Genomic DNA, 23,215 nt, shown 5'->3' on the forward strand with positions numbered 1-23,215 from the left:
TAATAATACAGAAAAAAAAATAAAGATAATGCACACAGTACAATAACAAGGAGTTACAGTATACGCATATTGCAGATAACTAATAATTTACAGAAAAAAAAATAAAGATGATGCACAAGCACAAAAAAAAATAACTAAAAAAACAATGCTCAGGAATGTACTTAAAATCAAATGATAAAATCAAATACTGTTATTTCACTTTGAGGAAAATCATTGTTTTCCTACAAATTGAATAAAACTACAGTATCAAGATATAAAAGACTTTTAAGACTATTAATGTATGATACAATATCAAACAATGAGCTATTATAATTGTCATCAAATCATTTACAACAAATGAAACTTTATAATTAAAGTGATGAGTGGAGGTCATCTTTTGATATGCAAGTAAGTTTGCTTATTGCTGCAACTTCTGCTTTATTCAATTAAATCATTCATTTACTTCCTGGTAATAGTTTTATCTAACTAAAATAATCACTGTCTAATTCAATGAATAACCACCTAAAAGTGTAGGAGGTGGTTAGAAACTACATGAGATTTTAACTTTAAAATTGGATTTTATTTTACCCTCAGCTAGCAGAACACATTAACTCCTTCCTTATTAATATTATACACACTCATAATAAAGACTACCAGAGGAATACGCTAAAGGCAAATTTACACAGACGAGTGGTAACGGTATCCATAGCTAGTCCCACGTACAATCTGTATCTGTCCTGAGCAAAACCACCCGTCCGCTTCATGTTGTGTGTAAATGGTCATAACATAGATTCTATATTTTTACTATTGTTACGGCTCGTATGTGTAAATTGGTCATTCTTCATTATACTATCAATTACATACTCAGAAATGATATTTCATCCAAACATCTTACTGTTACAGAAAGAAAATACTGCAAATTTTCCTACAAGCTTTTCTAGTTGCTCGAGTAGTTCCAAATTACAGCCAATGCAAAGCGTTGGTGATGACAACACCACATGGAAAATCACCTCCGTCCAATAGTAAACAAGTAACTACTGTACAGTACCTGCCTCAACCCAAATGTTTTAAATTATTTTTTCCGTTATCAAATCTGGCTTATTAAGTATTTTATTAAAGGCAGTTTATACAGTATTTTTGTTCTATAAACTGCATTATTTTATTTGGTTTTGCGTTAACCTCATGCGAAGAGAGAAGATCAGCTACTGTATTATTTTATTTGGTTTTGCGTTAACCTCATGCGAAGAGAGAAGATCAGCTACTGTATTATTTTATTTGGTTTTGCGTTAACCTCATGCGAAGAGAGAAGATCAGCTACTGTATTATTTTATTTGGTTTTGCGTTAACCTCATGCGAAGAGAAAAGATCAGCTACTGTATTATTTTATTTGGTTTTGCGTTAACCTCATGCGAAGAGAAAAGATCAGCTACTGTATTATTTTATTTGGTTTTGCGTTAACCTCATGCGAAGAGAAAAGATCAGCTACTGTATTATTTTATTTGGTTTTGCGTTAACCTCATGCGAAGAGAAAAGATCAGCTACTGTATTATTTTATTTGGTTTTGCGTTAACCTCATGCGAAGAGAAAAGATCAGCTACTGTATTATTATTTCCACCGAAAATATCTGTGTTTACCATTATTTTTAAAGGGAAATTGATATTATAATGTTAACATTATACCATTGAGGTACTTTAAAACAAATTTTTTTGTCGTCAACAGCTGGTACAAATGCACAAAATGGACACATATCGAAGAATGATATCACTACAGTAGCTTAAATTCTTATTGTTAGATGTTAACAAATCAGTTAAATGCTAAAAAAGGTTTTATAAAAGGATACTTACGAAAGATATTAATGAGAAAAAAACACAATAGCACACTGTTTTAAATACATTTTTTATTTTTTCAGATTTACAATTTTTAACATTTAGAAAAAAATATTGATGACAGAAATAACCAGTCCTGGGCATACATATGTACACATTATTCAATAAAATAATTTTAATACATAACAGAACATAATATATTATTTATATTCTATGCAGCATGCAATTCAAAACATTAAACAATCATTCAAAAGGGTTTCGAGGAGCCACTAACTGACTAAAGAGAGCTAAACCGATTATGCAATATTGGTAATCAAACTAATTTTTAAGTTGAGAAACATAGTTTTGTATTGTATTTTTTGCTACACAATTTTCAAAATGTGTAGCAATAAGGTTGTTTTGTATAGCTCTTTTCTATGCTACACTGGTGAAAATGTTCCCTGACTGAACTGTCATAAACAATCGTAATACAGTAACCACTGTTTATCAATCAGGATGCCGTTCATCACAGAAACACGTATGTGAGTGAGTGGGTAGGCATGCCTGCGAACCTAACCTAGCTAGCTAGCTACACACAGACTCAGTCAGTACATACAGTAGGCCTAGGAAATTGGCATGATTAAACCATCAAATAAAACCAATACTTTACCTGAAACGGATTAGATTCTTGTGGGTCAGCAAATGGATTACTATCAAAGTCAGCCATGGCTTAAAATAGTTGATTTGAAGATGTTTTCTGATCAGAAATCAAAGATTTTACCTAAATGTTCGTTGATGATGGCATAAACCACAAACTGAGTTTGCGTAATGACCGCCGATAATGACCCACACGTGAGAATTATGTCATTATAAGTAATAAATCGGTTTTCAATATTCTTTATTAAGAACATTTTAAGTCAGTTTGAAAATAATATACAAATCAAATAAATATAAAAATATGATTCTAACACTATAAATGTTTTTTTAGTAAGAGTTTGTATCCAGTAAATATAATACTATTTTTACCTAAACGGTGAAAGGTCATACTGAATGACATAGGGAGGCCTAAGCTAGATAAAAGAACACAGAATTCCCGTGAAATTGGTAAGGCACTCCCAAATTTGTATTAAGAGATGGTTAGAATTAATAATTTTGTGTGCGATTAATTAAATATGATAATATAATTCGTTTTTATAGGACTACGACGACATGACGTCCAGTAGTAGTATGGTGTCTTACGCCAACGAACGTCCACATCACTTGGTGGGCGGTAACAGTAGTGGCGGTGGTGGTGGTGGAGGTTCGACAGGTGATGCGGATGAGGCTAGCGATCCAGCTCGTGGAGGCTTCTTTGCAGCAGATTATAAAAAGTATAATAATATCACCATGATCGATTGTATTTTGTTACCTTGGATATTTAATTTTATGTTGATTAATTTTCATAATTTATATTAATAATACTAAACTAAATAATTAATATTTTGTTATTAATAAATAAAAGATCAGTCAGAATAAAGAATGAGAACGCATCATTAATTATTCATCATGTTTCGTCCCAATTTAGGCCAATAACAAATTCTTGTTTATGGGGTTGGGTGCGTGGGTTGGGATGCATTGTCATAATAGGAAATGTAAAGCCATCAGCAACCACCTCAAACTTGATATGTATATGTGTAATTAACCGTAAAAATAAGGCATTAGAGACGCATGATAATGATTGCAATATTTATTTTTTTTAGCCAGTTTTTTTTTTCTATAAAAAGATCTCAATTAATATCAAATTTAGTAATTCTATTTTATTGTAAGATGTTTTCTTATATCACATATTTTTTGTTTTTGTTCAGTAATGTTGGTTTTGGACCAATAAAACAAAATAAATAACAATATTATGTTTTTCTAATTGTTAGTTTAATTGTTATTTTTAGACATGAAGATCTTAAGTCAATGCTTGATAGTAACAAAGATGGGTTAAAGCTGGAAGCAATGAAACGTATCATTGGAGTAAGTACTAACAAAACGTTAGTTATACTGCATGTTTGCTTTCATCATTCCTCATATTATTTTTTTATTGAGTAATAATAATTAATTTGAACATACTTTTGTAACAGTGGCACACTTCGATATGAAGGTTCATTGTACAATCAAAACCACATTACAATGCTAACTATAAAATGTACAACAATAATAATAAAAATGTAATAATAATAATGAAAACCAAACAGTACCCCCCCCCCCCCCGATATTTATCGATATTTACCCACCCCCTCCCTCCCAGTATTGTTTGAGATAGAGTGGTCAATTAGGTCAAAAGTCATGTATGAATGGCTTTACACTCTACCAGCTATTCAAGTATCAACTTATTCCACCATATCAAAATAATAATATAATAATGTATAATAACAAAGGTTGGTGAGGGTGACCATCACTACTACTGTAGGATTTTATCAGAAAATATTGAGCCATTTTTATTACATAATAATATTGTTTAAAGGTTTGCATAGTGAATAAACACTATCAATGAAGTATAAGAAATAGTTAAATTGTATTCTTTACATTAAAATAACAAATTGACAAGTCCTTTTCAAATGATACAGACACTCAGCATTGTGTCATCAGTATTGTATGCTAAAACACCCTAACTCTATCAGTGTGAACAGGGCTTTAATGCTATTATACTAATTGAATAGTAGGGCCTTTACCCTTAAGCTAGAAGATTATGTGACAAAAAAGTGTGATGTGCCCATATGGTAGTGATGTGCCCAAGTTTGTTTAGTGATATGACACTATCATGTCCATATATGGGCATATAATCTTTTTGTCAAATGATCTTGATAGTGTAGACAGAGCTTAATACCAATTGAAGAGTATATTGTTAGATATAATCAATATCTTTCAGATAATGTACAGAGCTATTCAATTACATGGTTGATTGAATCTGTGCAGATGTAGGTTTACATACACTGAGTTGCACTGTGAATAGAATTAAAACTACTTTGATTTAATTTATAATAATACTGTATTGGATTGTTCCACAGTGTAATAGTAGCAGTAACCTCATTAGCATAAACTGCCAGGTTAATTAGCATAATCCATAGCTTTAATTTAACACTAAACTTGCTTTTTGCCTTTAATTATAATGATAACATTAATCTATATTATTTTTTGCACTGAAGCTCTGCAATATTTTGTGACTGTTTTATTTGTCATTTTGATTTAGCTTTTTGCTTATTTTATTTGTATTTTCATTGAGATCCAGCCACTGATATATTAACATTAAATCATAACATCAATTGTTGGGTTTTTTTCAGATGATTGCTAAAGGCAAAGATGCATCTGATTTATTCGCTGCAGTTGTAAAAAATGTTGTCTCTAAAAATATTGAGGTAAAAGTAACCATAATAATAAATTTGTGTTTTTCATACTGTAAAGGCAAAAATGTTCGCACCTCCGTCATTTTCCTTATGCGTATGTAGAATGTAAAAATAATTTGATCTTTATTTAATCTTTTTTCAGATTAAAAAGTTGGTTTATGTTTATCTTGTACGTTATGCTGAAGAACAGCAGGACCTTGCTCTGCTATCAATTAGTACATTCCAAAAAGCACTCAAGGTAATTCGATCATTTTTCTACCAAATATAAAGTTAAAACCTCCTGATAAGCATGTTTTCTTGTGACAATTATCCTTAGCAATAGGTCTAAAATAGAATAATAATGAAAATTAATGTAAGTGAGAAAATAACCTGCAATTGCTCACAGGTGTGGACGACAATCAGGATAATAACTATAAAATTTTAGGCGCTATCGTGCGGACAAACAAAGAAAGTACTTGTTTGTAATATTAATTGCTATCCACAATACAATACATTATGATTTGAAATTACCAAAATCATACAGAAACTAAATAATTATAACTGTATACTTTCTGTGTATATACAGGATCCAAACCAGTTTATTCGAGCATCAGCTCTACGAGTTTTGTCTTCGATTCGAGTAACCATCATCATTCCAATCATGATGCTTGCGTTAAAAGACAGCGTGACAGACATGTCGCCATATGTGAGAAAGACGGCCGCGCATGCCATCCCGAAAATGTACAGCCTGGATCCAGAACAAAGAGATCAACTCATAGAAGTTATTGAAAAACTACTCTCAGATAAAACAACAGTAAGCATTTTTTCTTAATTTTTTATTTACTATACAAATAAATAATACTAAACTTGATCTGCATATATATTTCAAGAACTCATTTATTTTTGTAGTGATTATGTTTTATTTTAAAAAAATATATAATGTTGATATGTATAATCAAATAAATACCCCCTAGAACAAATATAAAACAATTAATATCAAGAAGTTCAATTTTTGGAATTAATGAGGATCGTAGTGTTAAATCAATTAATCATAAATATTTCACCTCTCTGACACAATTGTTTACTTTTATCAGTTGGTAGCTGGAAGTGTTGTGATGGCTTTTGAAGAGGTTTGTCCTGAAAGAATCGACCTAGTTCACAAGAATTTTCGCAAACTCTGCAATTTGTTGATCGATGTGGAAGAGTGGGGACAGATTTCAATCATCAATATGTTGACACGTTATGCCCGCACCCAATTTCTAGATCCAAACAAAGCTGTAAGTATGGGTTTTTTTTATTAATAATTAGTAAACACATTTTTTAGCTAATTTTCTTTTTTATGATGAAAATTTTTTTTTTTTTTTTTATTAAACAAATTTGTACAAATATCATAGTAGTTTTGCAGAAAGATGAAATAAGCAAGTTACCTCACTACTGAGCTACCATGTCACTACTACATGTTTGATCCAAAACATGACTGGGGTAATAATGTGCAGCGCATTGAGAGCTTGGTTATATACGCTATATAAGAATGGACTATTATTATTATTATTAGTAATACATTTTTCCTAACTCCAACCTCTTTAAGGATTACATTCAAGAAGAAAATGAAAAATCATTTTATGGATCTGAAGATGATGAAAAAAAGGAGGATGAAGGCGAAGAAGAAGGAGAAAAGAAAATACCATATGTAATGGATGCTGATCATAGACTGTTGCTAAGGAGTGCCAAGCCATTGCTACAAAGCAGAAACTCAGCTGTAAGTTATTAGGGAGCGTTACTTTGCACCAACCGCCGACCATCCCCTGCCTAGGTAAGGTCAATCGGCCAATTGTCAAATGAGACTGCCCAAAATGGCCGCTTTTTCCTGATCAAATTTTGTGCAACCCTTCCATTTTATGTTTTTGATACACCAATGAATAACTGCCAAGTTTTAGAATGTTATCACAATTTTCCTCAAATAAGCATCTTGACAGGCCTACTTCTTTTGTATAATAAACAAGATGACTATTACGGTTAGCTCAGGTTAGCTCAGTCGACTGCTTTTATCCCATAAGGACAGTGATATCAAGTTTCTTATTAGTGAGATTAGAAACCTGATATCACTGTTCTTAGAGGTAAAAGTATTGGGTGGAATAGTTCCTCCTGCAAAATGTTATTTAATTTGTATTCTTTTAACAGGTTGTAATGGCTGTAGCTCAACTGTACCATCACATCGCTCCTAAGAGTGAAGTTGGCATAGTAGCCAAGGCCCTTGTCCGACTCCTTCGTGGTCACCGGTAAGCCATTCAGTGTTTGAAATACTCTACCTTTTATCATGTTATTCTTCTGTTCTATTCACATTGGTATACTAAATTTTAAACATTTGTTTTTATAGTGAAGTGCAATCTATCGTTTTAAGCAACATTGCCACGCTCAGTGCTAAACGCAGAGGAATGTTCGAGCCGTATCTGAAAAGTTTTTTTGTGCGCTCAAATGACCCAACTCATATTAGGCTTCTGAAGCTGGAGATATTGACCAACATTGCTGGTGAGACCAGTATTTCCACTATACTTAGAGAATTCCAGGTTAGTTTATGTCATCATTCAGCACATATGAATACTATTAAGCAGGGCAGATCCAGCATTATAGATTAGGGAGGCTAAATATTTCATAAATGATAAAAACGATCTGTCAGGTTGCAGAAAAATAAAAAAGACATGGCTGTTAAATTTTAGAACCTGTTTAGCTTCTGCCCAAACCATAGATAGATATAGAGATGAAAATCTAGGAAGTACAAATATGGTACAAAAATGTAAACATTATATACACTAATAGTATTATATTAAGTGTAAAAATAGTTATAGAGATACAAATCTAGAAAATTATAAACATTATATACACTAATAGTAATATAGTAATCATTGTATAAATAGACCTTAGTGTAACCAAAAACTACTATTGAATTCTATATACTGATACTTGCACACATTACACTAAACAAAATGATACAATTATCTTCTTCAAATATAATTAAATTATATTTGATACTTTTACAATGCACAGGTCTTCCAAATAGTAATGTTATTGATTTATTACAGACTTATGTAACCAGCTCAGATCGTGATTTTGTGGCATCTACCATTCAAGCTATAGGCAGATGTGCGAGCAACATTAGTGAGGTCACAGATTCATGCATGAATGGTCTGATGGGATTAATGTCAAACAGAGATGGTAAGAAAGCTATAAAAAAAAAATAAAAAACGATATAGAATTAACATAATTAAAAAATATTTAAATTGATGTATTAGAGTAAACAATTTTTTCAGATAAAAGGTGATGAAAGAAACTGGACCAAATAAAGTGTAGCTCTTGACATTTGGTGTAGGGACTATTGGTTAAAACCCATCACATGACGTGTCGATCACTTTGTTACATTCGATGTTTTGATTTTCTCACCAGTAGAGTAGTGCTCAAATGTTGTCACAGCTGAGTATTGCAAGGCGTGTTGTCTTTTAAATTTCACTTAAAATTACCTTTTGCAGAGGCTGTAGTAGCTGAGAGTGTTGTTGTGATTCGTAAACTGTTACAAATGAATCCAACAGAACATAAGGAGATTATCAGACACATGGCAAAACTTGCTGATGCAATTACAGTAAGACTTTTATTCACCTATCTACATGATTTTTAATTTGTTTAACTTGCCTAAATAATGTGTATATTCTCTCTAAAGCTCTGTCTACACTATCAAACTTTATGTGACAAACAAATTTGATGTGCCCATATATGGTATATTTGTTCTATTATGTTATAGAAAATAGTCTCAAACATTTTGTAAATACAGTAAAACCCCTCCTTTGGGACACGCCTATTAAGGGAGACACACCTATTCAGGGAGACACACCTATTCAGGGAGACACACCTATTCAGAGAGACACACCTATTCAGAGAGACACACCTATTAAGGGAGACACACCTATTAAGGGAGACACACCTATTCAGGCAGACACACCTATTCAGGGAGACACACCTATTCAGGGAGACACACCTATTCAGGGAGACACACCTATTCAGGGAGACACACCTATTAAGGGAGACACCCCTATTAAGGGAGACACACCTATTAAGGGAGACACACCAATTCATGGAGACACACCAATTCATGGAGACACACCTATTCATGGAGACACCCCTATTAAGGGAGACACACCTATTAAGGGAGACACACCTATTAAGGGAGACACACGTATTCAGGGAGACACGCCTATTAACGGGAGACACGCCTATTAACGGGAGACACGCCTATTAACGGGAGACACGCCTATTAAGGGAGACACGCCTATTAAGGGAGACACACCTATTAAGGGAGACACACCCATTAAGGGAGACACACCCATTAAGGGAGACACCCCTATTAAGGGAGACACCCCTATTAACGGGAGACACACCTATTAAGGGAGACACACCTATTCAGGGAGACACACCTATTAAGGGAGACACACCTATTAAGGGGACAATTTGTTGAGTGCCAAAGGTGTCCCATTAATACTGTAGTTTAAAACCAATTTAATTAACCAATCTCAGGCTTTCCCCAAAGTTTTCATTTTATTAGCTGGTGTTCTTTAAACATGGAAGATTCATAGATAGATTCGAAATTGGGTCAGAGTTCATTTATCTTGTATATTTGACTAGATTCCTATGGCAAGAGCTAGCATCCTGTGGCTTATTGGAGAATATTCAGAACATGTACCTAAGATAGCACCAGATGTCCTACGCAAGATGGCTAAGAATTTTATCAACGAAGAAGACATAGTGAAGCTGCAAGTGTTGAATCTAGGAGCTAAACTTTATCTTACCAACTCAAAACAGGTAAGATGTGACACTCAATAGAATTGATCACAATTCTAGGTTCTTTCTAAAATTGATCCATATAGGTCAAAAAATGTTCTTGCTTATACTTGTAGTACACTTAATGTAAAAAACAAGAACACAGTAAAGTAGTACAGTATATCTTTTAATGTTCATTTTATTTAGTATTATTATATAATAACGTAGATAAACACAACAATAAAGAATTACAATGATTTAGATTTAGTCCATGAAAGTTATAGTCAACTCTCCAAATACCAGACACCTTTGGGCTGGCCAAATATGTCTGATTTTTCCGGAAAGTCTGGTATTCTGAATGTGTGTTTAAAGGTATAAATTACTTTGGGACCTTTTTGACCTCAAGAAAAGTCTGGTTTTGGGAAAGTTTCTGGTTTTCAGAGTCCAATATTTAACAATGTCTGTATTAACATACAGATAATCAAAGTTATATAAATTTGTATATTTTTTTTCTCTCTATTTTTAAAGACAAAGCTACTATTCCAGTATGTTCTTAATCTTGCAAAGTATGACCAGAACTATGACATCCGTGATCGTTCGAGGTTCCTCCGACATCTTATTTTTCCTGGTGAGAAAGGAGGTGCTTTAAGCAAACATGCAAAGAAGATATTCTTAGCTTCCAAGCCTGCCCCTGTATTGGAATCTGTTTTTAAAGGTAACTTGTATGCATCATTTGTCATCAAAAATATAATCTAATTTTTAGGATTATTATAATAAATCAGCCACTAATTGTGTTTGTCTTCAAATGGACATGCTGATTGAAGTTATTTTTAAAATTAAATTTTGTTGCCTTGTAGATCGTGACCAGTATCAGCTTGGATCTCTTTCCCATGTAATCAACAGTAAGGCAAATGGATACATTGAGCTGCCAAATTTCCCAGATGTAGCACCAGACCCAACAGTCAGAAACGTTGAGGTAAGCAAATAACAACTTATCATTTCTTGAAAATTTCAACTTCCAACAAGCTATTTTCACAACAATTGTAAGAGTTGGATACACTGAATAATTAAATGGTAATACAGATACAGATAAACTGGAAATTGCATTGCTCACTTATCACAAAAACAGATATAAAAATATTATTGAAATACTTGATATTTTAGGAGGTTATAACATGGTCTAAATCAAAAGATAAGGGTAAAAAAGCCAGGAAGCCCAAGTCATTTTACTCCAGTAGTTCTGAAGATGATGATGACGAAGATGAGACTAGCTCAGGTAAGAAATATTTATACATTCTCAATTTTAAAATAGTTATACAATAAAAAGGACAATAAGTGTTTAGTCATAGAATCAAGAACAACTAAATTACTGTGGTAATTGCAGATGCAAATGGGTTTATACTAAAAATAATAATTCATTCAATATCTGGAAAACATCCACGTAACATAATAATTTGTTTTGCACTTTTTCATTAATTTCTTTAAAATCATGTTATCAACAGATGAAGGCTCCAGTAGTGAGTCCGACTCAGAATCTGGGTCCGAATCTGGAAGTGAATCGGATAGCGGGTCAGAAGCAAGCAGTGCTGAAAGTGAGGCAAGTAATTCATCAATGGATACTGACAGGGAATCATCAGAGAGTGAATCAGAAGTATCGGAGAGTGACAGCAGCAGCTCAGATAGTGACAGTGATTCAAGTGTTGAAAAACAACCTGTTAAAAAGGTAGGTCATTGACCGGGGTTTTATTTCTGTGAAATTATAAAACTACCATGCCGTGAATTACTTTAACTTTTAATAAAGTAAGTAAATTCAAGATTAACTTTATTGTCGCATACAAATATTTGTTAGTTAAAGAAGAAATATTAAATATATACAGTATAAAACGCAACACCACCTAATATAATTTATCTTGAAAAATTTACATTATAGAGCTGACATGCAATCCTTCATAGCAAGAAATTACTCCTTATTTATTATTTTAAAATTTAGAGTTCACCAACAAAAAGAAAAACAGCTAAAAAGGAAGCAACGCCATCAAAGAAGTCTACACCTAAGAAAAAAGAACCTGAAATGCAACTTCTAGATTTTGGCGATGATGGTGAGTACACTTGAATATGTATCAAGCTAAAAAGTTGGATCATTATTAGATAGTACTTTTTATTTTGTTTGTTAAGTACAGCGCTTTATCTTACAGGAAAAGTTCTGTGTAGATTCTTATTTGGTTTCACACCTGGGGCACTGCCTTTTTATATGTCATTGTTTTGTATTCGTTGGATGGTGAGAATATTTCAATCGATGAAATATTGACTGCTTTATTTAACGAGGCCTCATAACAAATATTCTCCACCATCCAACTCATAAACATTCATTATTTGTCCTTTATTAATTCATCTCATATATTTTGATATATATTTTTGTTTTATCTCTTTATATTGATGGTACCGGGTTCAAAAAATTAAATTTAAATTTTTTGATTATGACATAAAATAAATACCTTTTGTATTTTAGTTGGCGACACTGCTGTTCCAGCTGGTGCTGCCCCTCCTGCTGCTGCCATAAATTCCGTCTTGATACCAACAATAGCTACTGATCTACAAGGCTTATCACTTAATGATAATAATTCTTCAGGCCTATCAGTGAGTATTTCTAGTATGCTGTTATGTTTTACTACCCTTCTTATCTGTTTATATTTATTATTAAAGAGTAGCTAAATACAACAAAATGTGATTTGAGATCAAAGATCAAGATTAAAAAAAATTGAAATGGCCTCAAATCTTAAAATTTGCCAATTTTCAATACAAGTTGCCATACCAAGTTTTATGCTTCTAACCAAATTTGAAGTATTTTGGGTCTTAGGAGCTCCACTAAACACACTTTGATACAATACAATTTTTGTAGACAACTGGTGCAATGTGCGTTCCATCCAAAACCTATGAGCTGTTGAACAGAATGAATAGTCAAGGCTTAACAGCATCTTACATGTTTAAGCGTCGTTCATCTATCTTCTCTACAACAATGGTAGCTGTGGAGATAACATTTACAAACAACAGTGATGCTCCAATACAGTGTATCAAGATTGGTAAGTTTACTACAGAAATATTAGAATATGGATGTGTACTGCTAAGGAATCTAATGTAACAAAACATGTGTGTAAGCTTGTATGTGTTGTGATACCTTGTGCAACTAGCCCATGTTAACATGTGTGTAAGCTTGTATGTGTTGTGATACCTTGTGCAACTAGCCCATGTTAACATGTGTGTAAGCTTGTATGTGTTGTGATACCTTGTGCAACTAGCCCATGTTAACATGTGTGTAAGCTTGTATGTGTTGTGATACCTTGTGCAACTAGCCCATGTTAACATGTGTGTAAGCTTGTATGTGTTGTGATACCTTGTGCAACTAGCCCATGTTAACATGTGTGTAAGCTTGTATGTGTTGTGATACCTTGTGCAACTAGCCCATGTTAACATGTGTGTAAGCTTGTATGTGTTGTGATACCTTGTGCAACTAGCCCATGTTAACATGTGTGTAAGCTTGTATGTGTTGTGATACCTTGTGCAACTAGCCCATGTTAACATGTGTGTAAGCTTGTATGTGTTGTGATACCTTGTGCAACTAGCCCATGTTATTAAATGATTATATCACAAAACTGTATATTTAAAACACCAAACAATTTGGGTAAAGTTTACTTGCAAAAAAGAAAATATATTTTTGTGTAATACAGTCAACTCTCCCAATACTGGGCTGGCCTAATATGTCTGGTTTTCCGAAAAGTCTGGTATTCTGAATGTGTTTCTAATAGCAAAAAGGAATTTTTGGAACTTTTGGGCCTCAAGAAAAGTCTGGTTTTGGGAGAGTTTCCGGTTTTCAGAGAGTATTGGGAGAGTTGACTGTAGTTAATCTAATATAATAATTACAACTTTATTTTTAGGTGAGAAAAAGTTGCAGGCAGGTATGACATTACATGAGTTTAAAGAGATCACAAACTTAGAGTCAGGTGATTCCACCACAGTTAGTACAGGTATAGATTTCTGTGACACGATACAACCTGCAAACTTTGAAATATGGTGAGTATCAACAATCAATCAATTATAGCGCAATCATTTGGTTGTTTTTTATTCAGATTTTGTAATGTAGTTTTTATTTATCCTATGGGTTGACCCTCAACTTGAGTCATTTGCAATTTTAAATAAAAACTACTAGGTATTTTAGTTCAATGTGGCTGTAGTGAATGTATTTTATGTGAAACATCACAAAAATAAAATGAATCTCAATTATTATTTCTATTATTGTTATTATTTGAAATTGGCTTTTAGATTTGAATTTAAATATATTCTTTTTACTATTTAACTATTTTTTCTTTTTAATTTTGTTATATTCATACAACTTAGCATCACTGATGAGTTTGATACATGTGTGTAAGTTTTACAATAAGACTTTTTTTTTATTTCCCAAGTTTTTTACTAACTATTTGATGGCTAACTCAACATTTTATAATTCCTTATGAATCGGTATATTTTTCCTCATTAATTAACAATGCCATTGGTTTACAGTTTGTTTATGCTATGTATTAAGCTCAGTCTACACTATCAAACCAGTGTTATGTGCCTAAATATGGTAGTGATATGCCCAAATATGGTAGTGATATGACATCATCATGTCCATATATGGGCACATCACATAAGTTTGATAGTGTGGACAGAGCTTTACTAGTGCTATGCTACCTTACATATGAAGTATTGCCTTGTTTGTATACTCCCACACCCAGAACAACTTGTTAACAATGATGTGTTTCCGAAACTTTTGCAAACTTCTACTTAAAGACCACTATTCCTAGTCTTAGTGATACCCATGTAAATATTGTTTTTAACTATTAGAAAACAAAGTAGTATTAAAAACAAAATCTTACCCATCCAAATGGGAAAAAATGTTATGTGGTGAAATTGTATGAGGTGTATGTAATGGGGCTGTTGACAGTGAAAACAAATTATGGTACTTTTTTTAGGGAAATTGTCTGGTGTTCATAAATGGTATTTGATAATAATTATATTTACTGTAAAATATCGTTTCTGTTATTGGATTATTTTGTGACTTTACTCTTTTATAGAATTGCATATCTTTATTCCCTTAATAAACGTTTTTTTCATCCAATATTAGTATTAATATTTTCACAAGTGCAGAAGTATACTCTATTGAGTGCAATGGGGCAAAAAATTCCATGATGTGAAAGATGAAGGTTACATTTTTAGGGGGTGAAAGCTGAGTGAAAATATGACATTTCACCGAATGAACTTATTTGCCCTATTACACAAATATAAACATTATTTTAAACTGATCTAATTCTGGTTTTTTTCATGTTTTGTATAGTAGTTGCCATTAAATAATATCATGTGACCCAATAATCATCCAATCAGTTTACAGAACTATACTTGTGTTATAAAATGTTTTAAATACTCAATTATTCAATAGCAAGTTTGGTTTTTTAACTTTTTTTCAACCTTTTTTACATTTTTATTTAGCTTAACAAAATTGTAAAGAGGTCATCTTCTTCCTAAGAATTTGTCCGTAAATTGTACATTAACCACACTACTAAAATTTGTACTTTTTTTGTTGAGAGTGAGCAGAAGGTGCTTACCATATGTAACATTTTGATAAAAACTGTATTTTCATCAGGGGTTATAAATTTCTATATGTTCTGTACAATTTTTCATATTCTAAATTTATGCTAATTTTACATACTCGCACATAATTGTAATAATTTGACTTTATTTCCTCTTTCAGCACGGAGTCAAGAAAATACAGCGTGAGCGTTAAATGTCCAGTCGGGGAACTCATCCAGCCTGCAATTATGAACGAAAGAGACTTCCAAACACAACAAGGTATAACTTGTAGTTTTGTCTAAATTTCTTTAGATTTTATTTCATTTAATACAAAAATAAAAGGAGGACACATTTTGAATACAATTTTGGAATTTGACATCAAGTAGACATATTATGCTGTAGTGAAAAACACTAGTATTACCGGTAGTTGCCTTTTCCTTGCACAGTCTGGTATCTGGCTTTGTTTTTTGCTGTTTGTGATCTTTTATACAGTACTCGATTTTATATTTATATATTTTTGGGTTTTTAAAATGAATTGTAAATATCCAATCTTATTTATTTATATATTGATTGCGAAAAAGAGGATGATTATTATTATTCAAATTATAATTTCAGGAAAGCTAGCTGGAATGAATGAAAACTCTGAGAAGGTTGATATTCCTGACTCACTAAACAATCAGAAAGCAATCATGCAACGAGTCGGTGAAGTAGCCAACGTCCAAGTGGTACCACCGAGTGACCCTACCATTACCACATATCGGTTTGCTGGAAAGACCATATCGACCGGTACACCGGTGTTGGTCACTGTAAAAGCTGATGGCAATAAAAGTAAAATTACTGTAAACTGCGAGAAAATGATTATTGGAAATATGTTGCCTAAAGATATTAAAAAATCTATTCAAAAGCTGTGATGCTGTTAAAATATCCCCCTCCCTTTAGGACACCCCTTTTCAGGGGACACTTTCTCGTAAAATAAACGAGAGGCAATATACGTTTTAATACTAAAACCAACTCATATTCAAGGGACAGCCTAATTAAGGGGATAGTTTGTCAGGTGTCACATTTAATAGAAGTTATACTGTATGTACAAATATTATCGTGTATAAAATATAAGATGCAATTTGATCTCTGTTATGTGTGTATATAATAAAGAACTATTGTTGTTCTACAATACCTTGCTGTCTCTAATATATATCTGCATATTAAGCAAAAGAGTTCAATTTTAGTGTACACAATTAGGTAAAATATATATAATATATTAATTTGCAAAATATATAGAGAATGGCATGTTTACAATGGTAAGGTTGTAAACATGTCAAGAGATTAGTAACACGGTGTTGTTATGAAATTATAGGAAATAAACAAGATTATGAAGAATAATATAAAGGATTGTATTTTTGATTAAATTAATTTTCTGTTAATTGATACATCCATAGTTGTTTTAGTATCCTTGTGATAATAAATATGATATTGGTATTGTATGAATAACTTTGTGTTTTTAATAGTGAACCTGTAAAATTACATATTTCTTAAAATTATTATTATTTATTTTTTAATAATTTAATAATAATACACTGTATAAGTATTTCAAACTATATGTTCACTATATTATCATGATCTCTTATTGGCTAGCACTATATTGTTGTGATCTCTTATTGGCTGACACTATATTATCGTGATCTCTTATTGGCTAGCACTACATTATCCTCATTTATTATTGGCTAGCACTATATTATTGTGATCTCTTATTGGCTAGCACTATATTATCCTCATCTCTTATTGGCTAGCACTATATTACTTGTTTGCTTATAGTAAGTTGTTGCTTGTGCTCAAATACATTGTTTTTTTTTTTTTAGCAGTTTACGAATTTCTGCTTCTGGACAGTGCGTAGAATGTTTGTGTAAACTTATTCGTAATATATAACTATGTAACGTAATGTTGGTACTTAAAGAAAGTAGTTTACAATAACTTATGACCAAATAGTATATGCAGTAACTTTATTGCTATGAATAAATCTTGGAAAAACCTGTTTGTGTGTGTTTCGAATATTATTTGAAGTAATCACAATAGACACCAAACTTTTTCAGACAATAAACTTGTACAATTTATGTACTACTAGGCAACCAGCCAACTCTAATGGATAGAATGTCACATGTCAGCCTGGTAGAGAAATATTGTTGATGGCGTGCTCCTCAAAGAAAACTCGAGCGAGGGTGTTTACGTACGTGTCTGTGGTATCAGCTCAGAGAGGTAACCTAGGCCTAGCCTAGATGTTTGAAACAAAATGTCTGAATGCGTAAATTTATCTGCTATTTTAAAAAAGCAAGGTGAATTAGTATTAGTAAGTCTGACAAATATTAACGTAGCTAGAAATATTACACAGATAGAAAGCTGTCCTAGCCAGGCTAGGCTAGTACTAGCTAGAGGGGGGCCTAAGCTAGGCCCGATACTAGGCCTAGTAGTTAGTAGGCCTATATAGGGGCCTAGGCCTAGTAGGCATGTTATGCGCGATTTGAACGATTTGCGCAGTTTGAAATTGCGCAAAAAAAATCCTTGCGCAATTTGAATTGAAACATGTGTTTCAAATTGCGCAAGCAACGTATTAAATTGCGCAAGTAATCTGCAAATTGCGCAAGGTTTTTCGACAGATTGTGAAATCATGCACACCCATATTTTTATAGTAATTTCTAAGAATGATTCAAAATTAAAGATAAATATCGCATTTCCTTATTTTAGTAGTGCAAATATTGTTATAAGTTAGCATACCGTCGAAGAACCGACGAAGGAAAACAAAGCGGTGGTGTTCCACCAGGCGGGCGCGGCGCGGGCGGCCGGCTATACTACCACTCTAGCCTAGCTAGGGTCTGGACTACTGATACTGACTAGGTTACATGGCCTAGCTTAAACTAATATTAAAAACTTAAAAAGTGAGTATTAACATTATCTTCATTGAAATGGTCTTATTTACCCTATATAATAAAATACTAAATTTTAAACTCCTCTGCCTAGGCCTAGCCTAGCCATGTATGGGAAAATTTACAGTTCGTTTTCAAATTGCGCAAAGGTGTCATATTGCGCAAGAACTATCTTGCGCAATTTACAAATTGTGCAGCGCAATTTAAAATTGCGCAAAGATTTTCTTGCGCAATTTGAAATTGCGCAAGTTGATTGCGCAATTTGAAATTGCGCAAAAAAATCCTTGCGCAATTTTAAATTGCGCAAGAATTCTTTGCGCAATTTTAAATTGCGCAAAAAAATCCTTGCGCAATTTTAAATTGCGCAAGAATTCTTTGCGCAATTTCAAATTGCGCAAGGATTTTTTTTCGCAATTTCAAATTGCGCAAATCGTTCAAATCGCGCATAACAGGCATACTCAGGCCTAGCTAGGCCTAGTACTATAACTAACTCTCAGAGGAGGAGGTAGGGGCGCTACTGTACTACTACAGTACTACTGCACCTAATTTGAAATGCCTATCCAATAATCTTGGGACATGAATCATTATCAATATTTGTTATTTATTATTTAATTTTATATTATTTTATAGGAGGATACACCTATTCCAAAGCCAGGAAAAAATGGTAAGTAGAAGTAGGTATTTTTAGCATATGAAACAGTTAGTACTAGTAGCATTACTTAGGCCTAGTAAGTAGTATAAATATCCATACAATTTTTAATTTACAAAATTTGTTTCGTAACAGAGGTCCAAATTCGCATGCAGCGTGTTGGAATCTGTGGGTCAGATGTTCATTACTGGACACATGGACGTATTGGTCACTTTATTGTTGAAGCACCAATGATCTTAGGACATGAATCAAGCGGTATTGTATCAGAAGTTGGTGAAGGGGTGCAACACTTGAAAACTGGTAAGTTTGCCCTTGTACTAGTCTAGGTCTACTAGTCTACGTCTGAATTCATTTTACACTGTGAATATTTACACCATATTTAAGCTCTGTCTACACTATCAAAGTGATGTGCCCATATATGGACATGATGATATCATATCACTACCATATTTGGGCATATCACTATCATATTTGGGCACATCACACTTGATAATGTAGACAGGTCTTAATGCTGAAAGAATATAGTAATTAACTTGGCTCTCTAATGTAAATCAGAGTTACTTTGCAGTACTGTAATTAACAAACTTACATCATGTACAGTATAATTGTATTTAAAGGTGACCGTGTAGCAATTGAGCCAGGAGTCCCATGTCGCATGTGTGAATTTTGCAAGAAAGGCCGATATAACCTATGCCATGATATGGTATTCTGTGCTACACCTCCAGTAGATGGATCTCTTAGAAGGTTCTATACACACGCTTCAGACTTCTGTTATAAGTAAGTAAGCAATAATATTAAGAGTATTGCATGGATTAGCTTAACATTGAGACATTTCTATTACAGTATTACTAGCTAGCGTGAGCCTAGGGTAGTACCCTCTATGAAAACAAAACATTTTTTTTTAAATAAGGTGTATTGGCCTAAACATGACCAACATAATAATATGATTTGTTTTAGCGATGAAAACAAAAATAAAAACAATTTTGATGGTTGCCTACATATTTGTTTCAGGTTACCTGACCATGTGTCGATGGAAGAAGGTGCGCTACTAGAACCGTTATCTGTGGCCGTTCATGCGTGTCGACGAGCCGGGGTCACCCTTGGTAATAATGTTCTTATTTGTGGAGCTGGTAAGTTCTCTACCAAAGTTGTTGCTGTTTTGTTTAATGACCTCTTACAGTATTTTGATAATTCTAAAGCAGTGTACTCTAGTTGATGTTCCAGCATCATCATGTATTTAAATAGTATTGTAAACACATTTTTAACATTGTTTGTAGGTCCTATTGGTCTAATGAGTATGATAGTAGCAAAAGCTATGGGAGCAGCTGTAATTGCTATCACAGGTAAGCTAAACTAAATTTGCTGTTATTTCAAATCAAATCTTTAAGCTCTGTGTACAAGTTTCATGTATTAACATTCACCTTAACATCAATGTATGGTTAAGCAACAACATTTACCAAAAAATATAATAGAAAAAGCAATAATAAAATGTGATGTGCCCAAATATGGAAGTGATATGCACAAATATGGTAGTGATATACCCAAATATGATAGTGATATGACATCATCATGTCCATATATGGGCACATCACATTTTTTTGTTACATACTGTACACTTTGATAGTGTAGACTAAGCTTTAGGCTTATTCTTCTTCCGAGTGTAACGACTGCTATCCTATTGAAATTGTAGATATCGATGAAGGAAGACTAAACAAAGCCAAGGAACTTGGAGTGAATTACACAGTTAAAGTTGATAGTAGAGATGGCAAGGTAATGGCTGCTAAGATTGAAGAAATTATGGGATGTCAGCCAGATGTTACAATAGAATGCAGTGGAGCGGAACCTAGTGTACAAACATCTGTATATGTAAGTATTTGAAAATAAGTCTTAGAAATATATTGATTTCATTTTTGACGAGGTCGTCTAGAATTTAATGAATGGTATAGAGAAAATAAACAAATTGCCACCTCTAACATTTTTATTAGTAGATATATTTTTACTTATTTTTTGTTGACCTCTGAACCTTTCAATAGGTTATTAGTAGATTGTATTTTAACTGCTGATTGAAATATGCTAATAAGGCAAAAACCTACTTAAAATTTCTGCAAATTTTTAATAGGCGTTTAGCATGCAGTCTAGATAACACTACTAAGTGTTATCTATCAAAATCTATTAAGAATAGTGCTATATTTACTAAGAAATTTCCACAATCCTGTAATGATGTATTGGTTAAATATCTAACAACACTGTTCCTCATATTCTTCTCCAGGCAACAAAATCTGGAGGAATGGTGGTTCTAGTAGGAATGGGACCGAATGAAATGCTCTCAGCACCATTGATAAATGCTGGTGTGAGGGAGGTAGACATTAGAGGAATATTCCGCTATGCTAACTGGTAAATTTTAAATTATTATTGTCATCATTATTATTATCATTATCATTATTATTATTTTCATCATCATCAAAATTATTATTGTCATCTTCACCATCATTATCATTATTATGGTCATCATTTCCTCCATTAAAAGTTTAAAAAAGTTTAATAATAGTTAAGAGTAACATAGATGGCTACAATTGGTTTAAAAACAACATTTTATTTCAACCATTGTTATAATTGATGTGAAGCACTACTGACTATTTCTATCAATAATAATATTATTATTTATATTTTGAACAGTTATCCAATTGCTTTGTCAATGATTGCATCTGGCCAGGTGAACGTTAAACCTTTGATAACTCATCATTTTGATCTGGAGAAAACAATGGATGCATTTGAGACAGCCAAGACTGGTGCTGGTGGCGCTATTAAAGTTATGATCCACTGTGGAGATGACAACTAACTTGTAAACATACATAATCTATTCATATTATCAATGCATTGTATATCATTATAAAATTATATTTTTTATTACTTTTTTTGTTTCATATAAAAGATTTTAATAAATAGTATTCCCTAAGGATGAGATAGAAAAACTAATCATTACAAATTTAAATTGGTTTTGTAAATTCCATTTTTTAATGAGCAAATAAAATTCTGGATCTAGAGGAATTTGTAAAAATTGTGGAGAGGGAAAGAGCTAGGCTAACCAATAATTAATTTAATTTTTTGTTGATCCAATAAACTGAAAGAAATACATAAACGCTCCATTGGCTCTCTCAGACTATTGGTGTTATTTACAGTCTGTTGTGACGTCACCTTGTCGATATTGTTAAGAGTATTCCAAATGTTATGCTTTCTCATTAGCTGTTGCTCCATACATTTTGCTATTGTTTGCACGGTAACCATAACAATATATTTGCTACAAAAAGTAAATTAAAAAAATAAATGGAGATGACGAGGTTTTGATATATAAAAGTAACATATCCTGTCGATGCTAATATGAAATTAATAATACTGTACGTTAGAAATACACATTACAGTTCTGTTTTAAATAAACTACTGCAATGTAAGGTAATAACACAACAAGGAAACACTTGGCCTAGCCTATCAATATCGTGTTATGAACATTATAAACAATATGTACTTATCGCCAACATTATACGGTTAAGGTTAACAACCTCCATCTTGTACTTCTGTCGCGCAACGCGTCTGGGGAAAAACGCAACGCGTCTGGGGAAAAACGCAACGCGTCTGGGGAAAAACGCAACGCGTCTGGAAAACACGCCAAACTAAACATACAGTACACAACTATTAAATTATTTATTTATTTTAAAATTTAAACCTTTATTACTGAGTAGGCAGAAAAGACCTACGGTCGACAGACTCTTAGCTTCGGCTACAACTCGTTTTTTTACCAATGCGCACTGGCTATTCTTTTAGGTTTTTAGTCGCGTGCAACACGACTCTACAAGTTTATAACTTCTAGAAGGGATCCATGATAATAATGACTACCAATTACTGTTTCCACTATGTTCACTTTAATATCTTTTTTCTATTTTGTATATGTTCATTCATTATTATCTGAATAAATTTGATCTGAATCTGGATCTGAATCTGAATCTGAACAATGTCGGTCGGTTGGTCGGTAAACACTAACTTGAGCACGCGACTGCAGCCATGTATATGGCCTTGTTAAAAGATACAGGGGTTCTTAAGATATAATAATAATGC

At 32.8% G+C, this 23,215-nt stretch overlaps 3 protein-coding genes across 8 annotated transcripts in view; 2 read left to right on the plus strand and 1 right to left on the minus strand.

Moving 5' to 3' along the window:
• The window catches only part of LOC140062829 (secretory carrier-associated membrane protein 1-like), a 23,987-nt gene extending 21,369 nt beyond the window's left edge, over window positions 1–2,618 (minus strand). For all 3 annotated transcript variants that reach the window (XM_072109184.1, XM_072109185.1, XM_072109186.1), the window contains exon 1: window positions 2,455–2,618. In XM_072109184.1, the coding sequence (XP_071965285.1) occupies window positions 2,455–2,511 (57 nt within the window). In that variant the 5' untranslated portion in view covers window positions 2,512–2,618. The remainder of the gene's footprint in view (window positions 1–2,454) is intronic.
• LOC140062828 (AP-3 complex subunit beta-2-like) overlaps window positions 1–16,878 on the plus strand; it is a 22,585-nt gene extending 5,707 nt beyond the window's left edge. For 2 of the 4 annotated variants that reach the window (XM_072109181.1, XM_072109180.1), the window contains 23 exons: window positions 2,982–3,154; window positions 3,710–3,785; window positions 5,093–5,167; window positions 5,298–5,393; window positions 5,721–5,948; window positions 6,229–6,411; window positions 6,723–6,893; window positions 7,316–7,413; window positions 7,512–7,701; window positions 8,215–8,347; window positions 8,659–8,768; window positions 9,806–9,982; window positions 10,469–10,655; window positions 10,798–10,916; window positions 11,105–11,216; window positions 11,443–11,663; window positions 11,931–12,039; window positions 12,450–12,577; window positions 12,840–13,020; window positions 13,873–14,008; window positions 14,333–14,359; window positions 15,723–15,820; window positions 16,157–16,878. In XM_072109181.1, coding sequence (XP_071965282.1) covers window positions 2,982–3,154; window positions 3,710–3,785; window positions 5,093–5,167; window positions 5,298–5,393; window positions 5,721–5,948; window positions 6,229–6,411; window positions 6,723–6,893; window positions 7,316–7,413; window positions 7,512–7,701; window positions 8,215–8,347; window positions 8,659–8,768; window positions 9,806–9,982; window positions 10,469–10,655; window positions 10,798–10,916; window positions 11,105–11,216; window positions 11,443–11,663; window positions 11,931–12,039; window positions 12,450–12,577; window positions 12,840–13,020; window positions 13,873–14,008; window positions 14,333–14,359; window positions 15,723–15,820; window positions 16,157–16,452 — 3,324 coding nt within the window. In that variant the 3' untranslated portion in view covers window positions 16,453–16,878. Of the gene's footprint in view, window positions 1–2,821; window positions 2,889–2,981; window positions 3,155–3,709; window positions 3,786–5,092; window positions 5,168–5,297; window positions 5,394–5,720; window positions 5,949–6,228; window positions 6,412–6,722; window positions 6,894–7,315; window positions 7,414–7,511; window positions 7,702–8,214; window positions 8,348–8,658; window positions 8,769–9,805; window positions 9,983–10,468; window positions 10,656–10,797; window positions 10,917–11,104; window positions 11,217–11,442; window positions 11,664–11,930; window positions 12,040–12,449; window positions 12,578–12,839; window positions 13,021–13,872; window positions 14,009–14,332; window positions 14,360–15,722; window positions 15,821–16,156 lie in introns of those variants that run through there. The other 2 variants (XM_072109183.1, XM_072109182.1) reach the window with 2 other exon arrangements.
• An 876-nt stretch (window positions 16,879–17,754) lies between these two features.
• Window positions 17,755–22,718, plus strand: LOC140061967 (sorbitol dehydrogenase-like). The gene is made up of 9 exons (XM_072108006.1): window positions 17,755–17,882; window positions 19,087–19,120; window positions 19,241–19,405; window positions 19,723–19,882; window positions 20,117–20,235; window positions 20,383–20,448; window positions 20,796–20,971; window positions 21,375–21,499; window positions 21,782–22,718. Exons 1-9 carry the CDS (start codon window positions 17,826–17,828, stop codon window positions 21,942–21,944), a joined length of 1,065 nt encoding a protein of 354 aa, XP_071964107.1. The 5' UTR covers window positions 17,755–17,825; the 3' UTR covers window positions 21,945–22,718.
• The last annotated feature ends 497 nt before the right edge of the window (window positions 22,719–23,215 follow it).

This window comes from Antedon mediterranea, chromosome 11 (assembly GCF_964355755.1).
Source record: "Antedon mediterranea chromosome 11, ecAntMedi1.1, whole genome shotgun sequence".
Taxonomy (NCBI): domain Eukaryota; kingdom Metazoa; phylum Echinodermata; class Crinoidea; order Comatulida; family Antedonidae; genus Antedon; species Antedon mediterranea.

Excerpts from the sequence above, each read along its gene's own strand:
- LOC140061967 (XM_072108006.1), top strand. The coding sequence starts at position 17,826 with ATGTCTGAATGCGTAAATTTATCTGCTATTTTAAAAAAGCAAGGTGAA. Across the intron at positions 19,406-19,722 it reads GGTGCAACACTTGAAAACTG|GTGACCGTGTAGCAATTGAG; the intron begins GTAAGTTTGCCC and ends TTGTATTTAAAG. Across the intron at positions 20,972-21,374 it reads GTGTACAAACATCTGTATAT|GCAACAAAATCTGGAGGAAT; the intron begins GTAAGTATTTGA and ends ATTCTTCTCCAG.